Genomic DNA, 13,980 nt, shown 5'->3' with positions numbered 1-13,980 from the left:
ATATAAGACACTGTCTTATTTTTCGGGAAACAGGGTAACAAGAAAGTTTCACTGTTAGAGTAAAACGTTCTGTTTCGGAACATGGACTGATGTCATGGGGACAGTTAAGATGTCTGGTAGTCTTGTGGAACGGACTTGTCTACTTCTCTGTGGTCTCCTGGCTCTACACCATCAAAGGTGAGATTTGTGCAATAAAGTTTGAACTGGAAAGCGATTCTACTGCAGCCAATCCTGTCTGCAACAGGCAAGGTGAACAGCAGCTGGTTTCAGAATCCTTTACTGAGCATCTGAGAACACAAAACAGATGGAAAGGGGGGAAGAAAAATTCCTACTTCACCGGCTCTACCCGCATGCTAAGAAGCCAAGATCTACAAATATGGCCACCAAAATGGAAATCACAAGAAAAATAGAGTTGGTGAAGGAAGAATGTTCTTGGAGACATTTTGCAAGAAATTTTCAAGTGGTCTTTAGGAGACTTACCTGACCTTATTGCTCCATTTCATACATTACAGTGCTAGTTCTCAATGAAACTTTGCCAAAACACGAACTGCCCTTGTTTTTTGTGTTATAAGAATCTAGACCTATTCTCTCCATCTTATTTTTGGCTCTGCTGACAACATTTTCTCCCAGGAACACATCTACTTTTAAAGTGTAATATGCCTGTAACATCATGTCCAACATCATCTTTTGATCTGCCTATCAATAGGGAAAGAGGACAGGATATTCTATACCTCACCCACACTAGGAATATATGTGCCTCACTTGATGGTGCTTTTTTAATGAACTGTGTTACATGTCTTGAATTGGCAACATTCAAAGGTGCGAGTTTTCTGAGTTGTATGGCCATGTTCCAGAAGCATTCTCTCCTGATGTTTCACCCTCATCTTTGGTAGGCATCCTCAGGGGTTGTGAGGTTTGTTGGAAACTAGACAAATGGGGTTTATCTCTCTGTGGAATGTCCCGGGTGGGAGAAAGAACTCTTGTCCGTTTGAGGCTGTTGTGAATGTTGCAACTGATCACCTTGATTGGCATTGAATAGCTTTCAAAGCTTGGCTGCTTCCTGCCTGGGAAATCCTTTATCGGGAGGTGATTAGCTGGTCCTGATTGTTATCTGGATACCAGTATTAAAAAACTCTAAAATCAGGAAAATAAATAAAGAACAACAATCAAAAACAGGGGAATTCCAAACAATAAACTATCAGGCACAAAGTCAAGCAAGGGCAGTTTAGCCCAGGCATGGATAAACTGGGACCCTCTGGGTATTTTGTACTTCATGTTCCACAGTTCCTAAGAGTCTCAGGCCCTTTCCTTTTCCCCCTCAGCCATTTAAGGAAGGAACCTGAGGCTGTTAGGAATTGTGGGAGCTGAAGTCCAAAACACCTGGAGGGCCCAAGTTTGCCCCTGACTGGTTTAGCCTCAGCTCTTGCTCCTCAGGTATCCTCCTGTGTTAAAAAGAAACCCCGGTCTAGAACTGGAATCAGCCCCACTCTGTTGCTTCTCAAGTCATCCGCTAATTCCTTTCTCTGTCACGAAAGCGGGAGCCTTCCCAAGGAGCCTGGCAGCGTCCAGGAACAATCACCCTCCTCTCCCTCGCTCCCCAACGTCCTGTCCGTCCGTCTGGGGATCAGGCTGCCTTTGGCAGCAGGAAGCCCTTGGAAAGGCACCCACATTCCTGGGGCCAGGAGGGATCCAACTGCCCTCTTCATCCTTTTCGAGAGAAAGGCACGGAAGCGAGGGCTGCACACACGGGGTGGAGTTTGGGATGGGAGAGGGGGGGAGAGATGTATTGTCAAAGGCTTTCATGGCCAGAATCACTGGGTTGCTGTGAATTTTTTGAATAATAATAATGATAATAATAACTTTATTCTTATACCCCGCCCCATCTCCCCGAAGGGACTCGAACTGTATGGCCCTGTTCCAGAAGCATTATCTCCTGACGTTTTGCCCACATCTATGGCAGGCATCCTCACAGGTTGTGAGGTCCGTTGGTTTATATATCTGTGGAATGTCCAGGGTGGGCGAAATAACTTCTGTCGCTTTGAAGCAAGTGTGAATGTTGCAATTGGCCAGTTTGATTAGCACTGAATAGTCTTGCAGCTTCAAAGCCTGGCTGTTTCCTCCCTGGGGGATCCTTTGTTGGGAGATGTTAACTGGCCCTGATTGTTTCCTGAAATGTGGACAATTTCAACAGAAAGGAGGAAACTAGGAAAATGAACAAATTTGGCTACCAGTATTAAATAACTCTAAAATCAGTACAGTAGATAAATTACAACACTCTGAAAACAGGGGAATTTGAGATATGAAACAATCAGGGCCAGTTAACACCTCCCAACAAAGGATTCCCCCAGGCAGGAAATAGCCAGAGCTTGAAGCTGAAAGGCTATTCAATGCTAATCAAGGTGGCCAACTGCAACATTCACACTTGCCTCCAACAGACAAGAGTTCTTTCTCCCACCCTGGACATTCCACAGATATGTAAACCCCACTTGCCTAGTTTCCAACAAACCTCATAACCTCTGAGGATGCCTGCCATAGATGTGGGCAAAACATCAGGAGAGAATGCTTCTGGAACATGGCCATACAGCCCGGAAAACGCACAGCAACCTAAAAGAGAGATAGTATGAAAGAGAGAGAGAATGAGAAAGAAAGGGAGAATGAGAAAGAGGAGAAAAAGAGTTAGCATGAGAAAGAGAGAGACAAAATGAGACAGAAAAGGTATGAGAAAGAGGAATAGACAGACAGAATGAGAAGAGAGATGAGAGAAAGTATGAGATAGAAGGACAAGTGAAAGATGAGGAAAAGAGAGATAGTATGAGAGAGAGAGAGACAGAATGAAAAAGAAAGGGAGAATAAAACAGAAAGGAGAAAAAAGGGGTCAGCCATAGCAGAGTACTTGATGAACCAACCTGGACACAGCATATTATTTGAGAACATAGAAGTGCTGGACCACTCTAACAACCACCTTGTCAGACTACACAGAGGAGCCATTGAAATCCACAAGATGCATGTGCACAATTTCAACATAAAGGAGGAAACCATGAAAATGAAAAAAAAAATTCCGTCTTCCAGTATTTAAAAAAACTCTAAAATCAGGACAGTAAATAAAGAACAACACTCTGAAAACAGAGGAATTCCAGACATGAATCAATGAGGGCCAGTTAATACCTCCCAACAAAGGATTCCCTCAGGAAGAGAGCAGTCAGACCTTGAAGCTGCATGGCATTTCAATGCTAAACAAGTTGATTAATTGAAACATTCAAACTTTCCTCAGACAAGTTCTTTTTCCCACCCTGAACCTCCACAGATATATAAACCTTTCTTGCTTAGTTTCCAACAGACCTCAACAACCTCTGAGGATGCTTGCCATAGATGTGGATGAAACATCAGGAGAGAATGCTTCTGGCCACACAGCCTGGAAAACTCACAGCAACCCAATGATTCTGGCCGTGAAAGCCTTTGACAACATATGGGAATGAGAGAGAATGAGAAAGAAAAAGTATGAGAGAAAGACATAATGAGAAGAGAGATGAGAGAAAGTATGAAAGAGAGACAGAATGAGAAGAGAGAGATGAGGAAAAGAGACTGTAAGAGAGAGAGAATAAGATATTCAGTATGAGAAAAAGAAAGAACGAGAAAGGGAGATTGGGGAGAAAAAAGAGATTGCATGAGAGAGACAGAATGAAAAAGAAGGGAATGAGAAAGAGGAGAAAATGAATTAGTATGAGCAAGAGAGAGACAGAATGAGAAGAGAGATGAGAGAAAGTATGAGAGCGACAGAAGAAGAGAGGAGGAAAAGAAGAGTTTAAAAGAGATAGTCTGAGAAAGAGTGAGAAAGAGAAAGGAGAAAAAGGATCTTATGAGAAAGATAAAAGGAAAAAGAAAGGGAGAATAAAAGAGAGAGGAGAAAAAGAGATAATATGATACAAAAAGGGAGAAAATGAACATGAGAAAGAAAAAGTATGGGAAAGAGAAAAATACAGAATGAGAAAAAAGATCAGAGACAGACAGAATGAGAAGAGACAAGAAAAAAGAGATAAGAGAAAGAGAGAGAAAGGGAGAAAGTATGAAAGACAGAATGAGAAGAGAGAGATGAGAAAAAGAGAGAAAGCGTTAGAGGAAAAAATGGAATAAGAGAAAATGAGAAAGAGAAAGGATGGGAAAGAGCGAGAGAAATACTGATTGAGAAAAGGTGAGGGAGTGAGATAGTAAGAGAGAATGCGAGAGATGAGAGAGAGAGCAATAGCATGAGAAAGAGAGTGCGAGAATGAGGGGAGGGGAGGGGGCGAAGGGGGGCGAAGGAGCCTGGCTGTGGGACCCCCAAAAGGGAGGGAAGGAGGAGGGAAAGCTCGGCCCCTTCTTCCCCAGGCAGGCGGCCTTATATAGATCCGCGCCTCCTCAGAGCAAGACCGGCGGCTCTTAGACGGGGCGGGCGGAGGAGGCGGCGGCGGGAAGGAGGCGCTTGCTGGGCCGGGCTCCGCACCCCGAGGGCGCCATGGGTCGGGCGTGGGCCCCGCTGCCGGGCCCTCCGCTGCTGGCCTCCGTGGCGCTGCTGCTGCTCCTGCTGTTGCTCCTGGTGCTGCGGTGGCGGCGGCGCCCCGCGGAGGCGGCGGGTCTGCGCGGGCCGTGGGGCTGGCCGCTGGTGGGCAACGCGCTGCAGCTGGGCCGCCTCCCGCACCGCACCTTCTGGGCCTGGGCGCGGCGCTACGGCGAGGTCTTCCGCCTGCGGCTGGGCTCCCGCGCGGTGGTGGTGCTCAACGGCGGGGCGGCCATCCGGGAGGCGCTGCTGCGGCAAGGCGCGCCCTTCGCCGGGAGGCCCGACTTCCCCTCCTTCCGCCTGGTCTCCGGCGGGAAGAGCATGGCCTTCGGGGGCTACACGGCGCGGAGCCGGGCGCAGCGCAAGGCGGCGCAGGCCTCGCTCCGGGCGCTCTCCGCCTCCTCCGACGTCTTGGAGCGGCACGTGGCGGAGGAGGCGCGCGAGCTGGTGGCGCGGCTAGTGCGCGCCTGCGCGGAGCAGGGCGGCTACGTGGACCCGGCCCCGCTCCTGGCGGTGGCCAACGCCAACGTGATGTGCGCCCTGTGCTTCGGGCGGCGCTACGGCCACGACGACGCCGAGTTCCGCGCCCTCCTGGGCCGCAACGACCGCTTCGGGCAGACCGTGGCCTCGGGCAGCCTGGTGGACGTCCTGCCCTGGCTGCAGCGCTTCCCCAACCCGGTGCGGAGCGTCTTCCGCGACTTCCAGGCGCTCAACGAGGAGATGCACGCCTTCGTGGGCGCGCAGGTGGCGCAGCAGAGGCGCAGCTTCCTCCCGGGGCGGCCCCCGCGGCACCTGGGCGACGCGCTGCTGTCCCGGGGCGAGCTGTCGGGCGAGGAGGCGGAGGGCGCGCTGACGGACCTCTTCGGCGCCGGGCAGGACACCACGTCGGCGGGGCTGGCCTGGGTGCTGCTGCTCCTGCTCCGCCACCCGGCGCTCCGCCGGCAGCTCCAGCGCGACCTGGACCGCGTGGTGGGGCCCGGGCGCCTCCCCGCCGCCGCCGACCGGCCCGCCCTGCCCCGCCTCGAGGCCTTCCTCTGCGAGACGCTCCGCTTCACCAGCTTCGTCCCGCTCACCATCCCGCACGCCGCCACCTCCGACGCCGCGCTGGGCGGCCGCCCGGTCCCCGCCGGCACCGTCGTCTTCGTCAACCAGTGGTCGGCCAACCACGACCCGCGCCGCTGGGAGGAGCCGCACCGCTTCGACCCGGGCCGCTTCCTGGACGCCGAGCAGCAGCGCCTCGACAAGGACCGCGCCGCCCGCGTCCTCCTCTTCTCGCTCGGCAAGCGGCGCTGCGTCGGGGAGCGCGTGGCCCGGCTGCAGCTCTTCCTCTTCGCCGCCATCCTCCTCCACCAGGGGCGCCTCGAGCCCAAGCCCGGGCAGGCGCTCAGCCTCGAGGCCCAGCACGGCCTCGTCCTCCGCCCGCGCCCCTTCCTCCTCGCCGTCTCCCCCAGGGCGCCCGGGGAGGAGGGGCAGGCCGAGGGCGAGGAGGCCTCCTAGGGGTCCCCAAGGCCACCCACACCAGCCAGAGGGACAGCCGGCCGCTGCTTTGGACGCGCCACCGGACAGAAGGGATCCCCAAGAGCCACCCAGTCCGTCCCCACCCTGCCAGGCAGGAACACACCATTAAGCAGTGGCTCTCAACCTGGGGTCCCCAGGTGTTTTTAGCCACCAACTCCCAGAAATCCTAACAGCTGGTACACTGAGTTGTTGTGTGTTTTCCAGGCTGTATGGCCATGTTCCAGCTTAAGCGGCTGAGGGGGAAAAGGAAAGGGCCTGAGGCTGTTAGAAACGGTGGGAGTTGAAGTCCAAAACACCTGGAGGGTCCAACTTTGCCCATGCCTGTTCTAGTAGGTATTGGGAAATATATTTGGGTGCAGGATTGGACCTGTTAGGATCACAAACCATCAGGGTATGGATTACAAACTACTAGGATCACAATCCAATGAGGGTAGAATGGATCGCGACCTGTTAAGATAGCAAATCCCATGAGGGTAGCAGAGTTTGATAAAGGATGATTGCCAGGCACGTAGATATTTTTGTTTCAATCAAGTGTTCACAGCTGAGAAAGATACAAGCGGACAGGCACGTTTCTTTTGTCAGGTGTTAAAAACTTCAAAAACGTCTCCGAGAGTTTGTATCGTTTGACTTCTAAACTTGGGCAGTGTCTTCATACACTATAACACTTTATATAGCTCCTTTTAATAAGAGTTTACTTTCAAATAATAGTTTTATAACTTCCTAACACTACCTCTGCACTCTTAACAAACTTCTATGCTCGAGCATCAACACTAACATTTCTCTGACTTCTCTTACTGTCATCTTCTCTAAAGGTCATTCCTTCAGAGTAATTTCCTTGAATCATTGAGTTGGAAGGGATCCCAAAGGCAACACTTTAATCCAGTCCGATCCCATTCTGCCAAGCAGGATCGCACCATTAAAGCACTCCCGACAGATGAGCATCTTCTCCCGAGAGACAACTGGTTTTAAATGCCATTCATACTTACCTTGCTATTACCTGTAATTCTCCCTGAGAAAATTCAGTGAATTCTAAACTAGAGCTGGAAGAGACCCCCAAAGCCACCCAGTTAAACCCCATTCTGCCCCGCAAGAGCGCTCAGTCCAACCTCTCATGACAGATGTTCGTCTTCCACAACAGAAACAGACTGAAATAGGTCTTGGGTGCAATTTATATTTGTCTTGCTGTTGACTGTAGACGGTAATTCCTCCAGAATAAATTCACTGAATTGTAGAATCCTGGAGTTGGAGGGGACCACAGATACCATCCAGTCCTACTTCCTGCCAGGCAGAAACACACAATCAAAACATTCCTGACAGATAGCCTTTCATCCAGGTTCTGCTTCAAAGCCTCCAGAGAAGGAGATTCCACCACACTCCAAAGTTCTTCCAAATGTTTAGTGGATTTTTTTTCCTGCCATTTGAAGCCCCTCACATTGAGGGAGATGCTCTATCCTCTGAGCTGGCTTTTTTTTATTTTAGAGTGTATTTAATATTGGTAGCCAGATTTTGTTCATTTTCATGGTTTTCTCCTTTTTGTTAAAATTGTCCACATGCTTGTGGATTTCAGTGGCTTCTCTGTGTAGTCTGAAAATAGGGAAACGAACACAATTGGACACCGCTCTGACTGCCATGGCTCAACGTTACGGAATTATGGGAGTTTTATACAAGGTCTTTAGCCTTCTCTGGCAAGGAGTGCCTCACCAAGCTGCAACTCCCAGGATCCCATAGCTTTGAGCCAAGGCAGTTAAAACTGGTGTCAGATTACATTCATACTATAATGTAGAGACAGCCTTTGTTTCAATATGATGGAGAAAGTGAAGAAGAGGTATCTCTTCTGCACTTGGGATGCTACAGTTTTCCAATAACTGGAAGCAAAGCTTGGAAATGTTCATTTTTTTGGACTACAACTCATCCAGGCTGGGACATTCTGGGAGTTGAAATCCAAAAAAGGGGAAGGTTTCCCAACTCCACAGTTAAAGACACAGATTGGACCCTTTGATGCCTCCCCACCCCACCCCTGAATTTCATTCTCCACAATTCTACTCTCTTTCCTGCCTGACTGCCCCATTTTTTGACAAATTTAAAAGCAAAAGAAGAAACAGGTTCTCACAGACTTAGTGTTAGTTAAGTTTTAGTCTGTTTTGGGTTACCCTGTTTTATAAAAAGAACCCAGGACATTTCAGCTCTCTTGGTTTCCTTTTTTTTTTTTTTTGAAGGGCTGCATGTTCTGTTAGACCTGTGGTTTTCAACCTGTGGGTCCCCAGGTGTTTTGGCCTACAGCTCCCAGAAATCCTAGCCAGTTCACCAGCTGTTGGGATTTCTGAGAGTTGAAGGCCAAAACATCTGGGGACCCACCGTTTGAGAACCACTGCATTAGACCAAGAAAAAGAGCAATTCACACCTCTGTGAGAGGCAGTACTGTTGTGCCCAGAAAGATATGTCCGACTGGGACACCTGTGAAATTGTGGGTGGATAACTGCCACTTGGCATGCCTTAAGAAAGGAAGAAGCGCAAGAATTTATTGCCACTATCATTAGTGGCCAGAAAATAAACTGATTATTTCCTCCAGAGGCTTTTGGGAAGCGGGTCAGAATATTTATTACTTCTCAGACCTGCTGATTCCAAAGGAGACTGGTGTGAAATTACTCGCAGGGCAAAATATTTCTGTGGGAGAAAACCTAAGCTGGCTGGCTGCCCATAATTGTCATAATGACAATAGCTGTTCATGGCTAAAAAGCCACAAGTGGCAGGGAGCATGGATACATTGCACACTCATTCACTAGAACAGAGATAAGGAATGCATGCAGCTATCTTGAGGTTGTTGGACCGCAGCGCCCATTATCTCTAGCCAGCTTAGATGGTGGTGAGAAATACTAGGTGGTGCTGGCTAAGAACTTGATAATTTCTGCCGGATGTGCATGGGATCTGCTGCCATTGAGATGTAGACTCCATTTCCCATCAATCTCTGGCAGAATGGGTAGTAAGGTTTATGGGGGTTGCCATCAAAGCTTCTGGTGGGCATTTAGGGCTGTCTGCATTGTACAAATCTAGCATATTGATACTTTACTATGATTCCATCCAAATTGACTTCTGGAATCTGATGTTTTGTGAAATGTTTAGAAGTATGATTCCCCTGGAAGTGTGGATAGATCCCAGATGGTCTGGCCTGGCACACATTTCATATGGCTCCACTTCCCTATGGATACAGGCAGTTTGCAAGGACCGTGGGAAGTGGTATTGGATGAGCCAGCTCTGTGCTTCAGAAGAACTGTTTAAAAGGGCAGAGGTATGATGACCAAATGGCACATTCCATGATACTGCTTAACTCTAAATCAAATAGCCATCTGCCTATTTATCTTCTTTGCCAATACTCAGAAGACATTACCTTGTGTAGCAGTTACTTTTTGCAGCAGGCTTTATCTTTTTCTAGTAAATCACATACTTTTAGAAGGTACTGGGGATTATCCTTGTTATTTTTTGGCCTGAATTTCAGCATATATTTGCATCCAGCAATGTATGCTACCCTATTAAACTTTGGGGGACTATATCATTTTCCATAGATGGCACTTTTTTCTATTTTTCGGTAGTAACATCAACACTATGTAACAAAATTTGAAAAAGTCCTGTTCCTGGTTTGAAAGTGTCACTTTTTGTTTAATTGTGTGGTCCTTACTTTGAAAGTAGTTGTTATTCTCCAGAAACTTTGTTTTTGTGGCTGCCACAAACTATGTTGAATAGGTTGAGACTCTATGAGATATTCATTGAAAAAAATATAACAAAATGTGCTGCAGAATCCCCCCCCCTGAAAAAATGCAGTTTAATACACTTTCCCCAATGTTTTTATGATAATAATTTTAAAAAATAATAAAACTTTATTTCTATTTCACCGTATCTCCCCGAAGGGACTCAGGGCAGATAGAACCCTGTTAAAACCAATTAGGAAATGACCTCTATAACCCAGAACAAAAATCATGTTACGTAGTGTAATGCTGACTTGAGGCTTCCAAAAATGTGACCTGTGTCCTCTCTGAATAAAGATTTTGTCACTGTTGTTCGTATTCTTGTGTGTGCGCATGTGTGAACATCACAGACACAAACTAGAAACGCAGGTTCCATAGGAAACATTATACATATTGGCATTGTTACTCTGTTTCCTTTCTGAGACTTTTGTAACTAGTTGGAGAATTTTCATAGAATGTGGCACAACTTCTCACGGTCATGCACCTCCCATTAATTTTTGTAAGTATCGCCAGATTCTGCACTTAGAAGTTGGTATCCTGTTAATGACATACACAGACTTTTGTTGTGCTATACACATAGATTTTCTTTGAGAATGTACAACAGTCATCTAGCTGATGGCAGCGTAAGCAGCTGCTCATGTGCAACTATTGTGCATAGTAAAAAGGTAAAGGTTTCCCCTGATGTTAAGTCCAGTCATGTCTGACTCTGGGGGTTGGTGCTCATCTCCATTTCTAAGCCGAAGAGCTGGCGTTGTCCGTAGACACCTCCAAGGTCATGTGGCTGGCATGACTGCATAGAACGCCGTTACCTTCCCGCAGGAGCGGTACCTATTGATCTACTCACATTGGCATGTTTTCGAAGTGCTAGGTTGGCAGAAGCTGGAGCAACAGCGGGCGCTCACTCTGCTCCCGGGATTTGAACCTGAGACCTTTCGGTCTGCAAGTTCAGCAGCTCAGTGCTTTAACACACTTCGCCACTGGGGCTCCTATTGTGCATAAGGCAACACAAAATGTGTGAATGCATTACTTCTAGGTATTACTTTGGTTCATTATGCTTTGCAGTTTCACAATGCATTATCAGTCATGCACACTGACTGTTGATTCACCTATATTGCAATACGCTCATGTTTAGCATGGGGTTGCATAACTCCATTTATTTTGTTACATTTAAAAGCATGTAACAAAACTCCATTTATTACTTGCTTGTACTTTGGTACCCCCCTCCCCAAGGTTCTTCTGAAATTACAATTTCAACCACATTTGGCTTTGGATTTTCAATTCTAGTTAATAGGAAATGTGACCCTTCAGCTATCTCATCTTGGGTCTAGATCTTTGTCAAAACATACTAGCTCATCAGCAGTGGTTCTTTTTCTGAAACAGTTATACTCCAAACCAAATCTTGTTACCAACATATATTGTTCCCAGGCATGAATCCAAGTAGTTCTCTGGGCAATCACATATGACCAAATCTGGAAGTAGTCTGCCAATGTTATTTTGGTGGGGAGAGAAATCAATCCCTCCCATGGGTGTCCTGGGGCTTATATGTGCTATCGATGGGAGCCAATTTACCATAGCGATCACTAGAGAGAACATCTGTGCCCCTTTCACAGGAGAAATTTGCAGTTTTTAGTACATTTGTCCATCAACTATTCTTGTTAGTGTGAGGAAGCCCTGATAAGATCGAGAAACACAACAGTCTTAGCCTTTAGAGTTATGTCTAGAAAAGCTCACATAAAATAGTCTCTCAATCTTGCAGGCAGGGGGGCTAAGTAGGCTTGTTTGTTGTTCAATCGCTCAGTCGTTTCCGACTATTCATGACCTCATGGACCAGGCCAGGCCAGAGCTCCCTGTCCGCCGTCACTGCCCCCAGTTCCTTCAAGGTCAAGCCAGTCTCTTCAAGGATAACATCCATCCATCTTGCCCTTGGTCGGCCTCTCTTCCTTTTCCCTTCCATTTCCCCCAGCATCACGATCTTTTCCAAGCTTTCCTGTCTTCTCATGATGTGGCCAGAATACTTCATCTTTGCCTCTAATATCCTTCCCTCCAGTGAGCAGCTGGCATTATTTCCTGGACTATGGACTGGTTGGATCTTCTTGCGGTCCAAGGCACTCTCAGGATTTTCCTCCAGCACCAAAGTACAAAAGCGTCTATCTTCCTTCGTCAGCCTTCCTTATGGTCCAGCTCTCACATCCATAGGTTACTATGGGGAATACCATTGCTTTCACTATGCGGACCTTTGTTGCCAGTGTGATGTCTCTGCTTTTCACTATTTTAGCGAGGTTGGCCATTGCTCCCAAGAAGTAAACGTCTTCTGATTTCCTGGCTGCAGTCTGCATCTGCAGTGAATTTCACGCCTAGAAATATAAAGTCTGTCACTGCCTCCACGTTTTCTCCCTCTATTTGCCAGTTATCAATCAGCCTGGTTGCCATGATCTTTGTTTTCTTGATGTTTAACTGCAGCCCAGCTTTTGCACTTTCTTCTTTCACCTTGGTTATAAGGCTCCTCAGCTCCTCCACACTTTCAGCAATCAGAGTAGTATCATCTGCATACCTAAAGTTGTTAATGTTTCTTTCTGCAATTTTAACTCCAGCCTTGGATTCGTCAAGCCCGGCACATCGCATGATGTGTTCTGCATACAAGTTGAATAGGTTGTGTGAAAGTATACAGCCCTGGGCTTATTCTTCAAAAATTTGTCTACAATTTTCCCACCTACAGCTGTTATTCTATTTCTCCATGGCCAATCCCAGTGAAACTGAATTTTAGTAAATACTGATCTTTTCTAAACATTCTTTACTTGGTACCTGTTAGGTCCTAGTGAAACAGAGTACTCTAAGAACAGTAATAGTTACCCTATGGCTAAAGAGTGGAGTTGGAGCACAAACCCCCTCTGTGTCACACCAAGTCTTCTGGTTTGCAGAATAAGATCCTTTACCACAACACAGAATAAAACTTAATGGGCACTTTATAAGCATTTCATTAAATTCTTGCTTCCTAGTAAAACTGCCGCCATACAGGTTAGAAATGAGAATTCAGCTCATAAACACATGTTTATTCATGTAATGTATCTGGCCAAAATTATATTATTTTTCCTGAGGGAAAAACTCCTTAAATTATGTACTGTGATGCATTAAATGAACAAAAAGTATGTAGACAGGAGTGATCCAGGAGAAATCATATGCAGACTTCCAAAAAGCTTTGGATATGTTCTGTCATCGGTGGGATTTGAGATAAATGCTGGCCTGGTCTATATGTGTAAAATAAGCTGATCATAGTCTGGGGGGTAAAGGATTAGATCATGTCAGACTGCAGTCTGGGAACCATATTAAAAATATTTTCCCATTTTAAGAAGTATCCACTAACATAATCAAATAGATGACTAGCACAGAGCCTTCTGTCTGACTGATATCTATCATACAGCTATCTGAAGCAGTTTCTGACTATTTATTTATTTATTTATTTACAGTATTTATATTCCGCCCTTCTCACCCCGAAGGGGACTCAGGGCGGATCACATTATAACACACATAGGGCAAACATTCAATGCCCATAAACACATCAAACAGAGACACGCAGAGGCAAGTTAACCTTCTTCTGAGGGGATGTTCGATTCTGGCCACAGGGGGGAGCAGCTGCTTCATCATCCACACTGACGGCACTTCCTCATTCCAGGTCGTAAATTAGTTAATCTTGCCTCCCCACTTTTTATAAGTGGTACCTTATCTCCTACTTGATAGATGCAACTATCTTTCGGGTTGCTAGGTCAGCAACGAGCAGGGGCTATTTTTTATTTTTAATTGACGGGTGCTCACCCCGCCACGGGCTGGCCTCGAACTCATGACCTCATGGTCAGAGTGATTTAAGGCAGCTGCTCAACAGCTGCGCCACAGCCTGGCCCCTATGACCCTAAGGCAACCCTATCACCAAGTACTCTTCGTAAAATTTATTCAGAGTGGTTTTTCCTTTACCTCAGTACTAGGCTGAAAGAGTGACTTGCTTAAGGTCACCCACTGGGTTTTCATGGGTTTTCATCCCAAGTGGGGATCTAAACCCTGGTCTGGATCCCCAGTCATAATGCTCAAACCACTAAATAATGCTGGCTCTCAAGTTCTATATTTCTGACTTCAAAAATTCAAAACTGCTTGAAATCTAAGACTATGGGTAACAATTCCATAAGCAATTTTCTATAC

General features: G+C 46.8%; 1 protein-coding gene across 1 annotated transcript; it reads left to right on the top strand.

Annotated features, from left to right (window-relative positions):
* The first annotated feature begins 4,419 nt into the window (after nucleotides 1–4,419).
* On the top strand, nucleotides 4,420–6,154 carry LOC100556851 (cytochrome P450 1B1-like). The gene has a single exon (XM_062968168.1). The coding sequence runs from the start codon at nucleotides 4,493–4,495 to the stop codon at nucleotides 6,029–6,031; it is 1,539 nt and encodes a 512-aa protein (XP_062824238.1). The 5' UTR covers nucleotides 4,420–4,492; the 3' UTR covers nucleotides 6,032–6,154.
* Nucleotides 6,155–13,980: the final 7,826 nt, after the last annotated feature.

Source organism: Anolis carolinensis, chromosome 1 (assembly GCF_035594765.1).
Source record: "Anolis carolinensis isolate JA03-04 chromosome 1, rAnoCar3.1.pri, whole genome shotgun sequence".
In the NCBI taxonomy this organism is placed as follows: domain Eukaryota; kingdom Metazoa; phylum Chordata; class Lepidosauria; order Squamata; family Dactyloidae; genus Anolis; species Anolis carolinensis.
The sequence above is the reverse complement of the archived record's forward strand: the minus strand, read 5'-3'. Positions and strand labels throughout refer to the sequence as shown.

Coding starts and splice junctions, on each gene's coding strand:
- LOC100556851 (XM_062968168.1), top strand. CDS start 4,493: ATGGGTCGGGCGTGGGCCCCGCTGCCGGGCCCTCCGCTGCTGGCCTCC.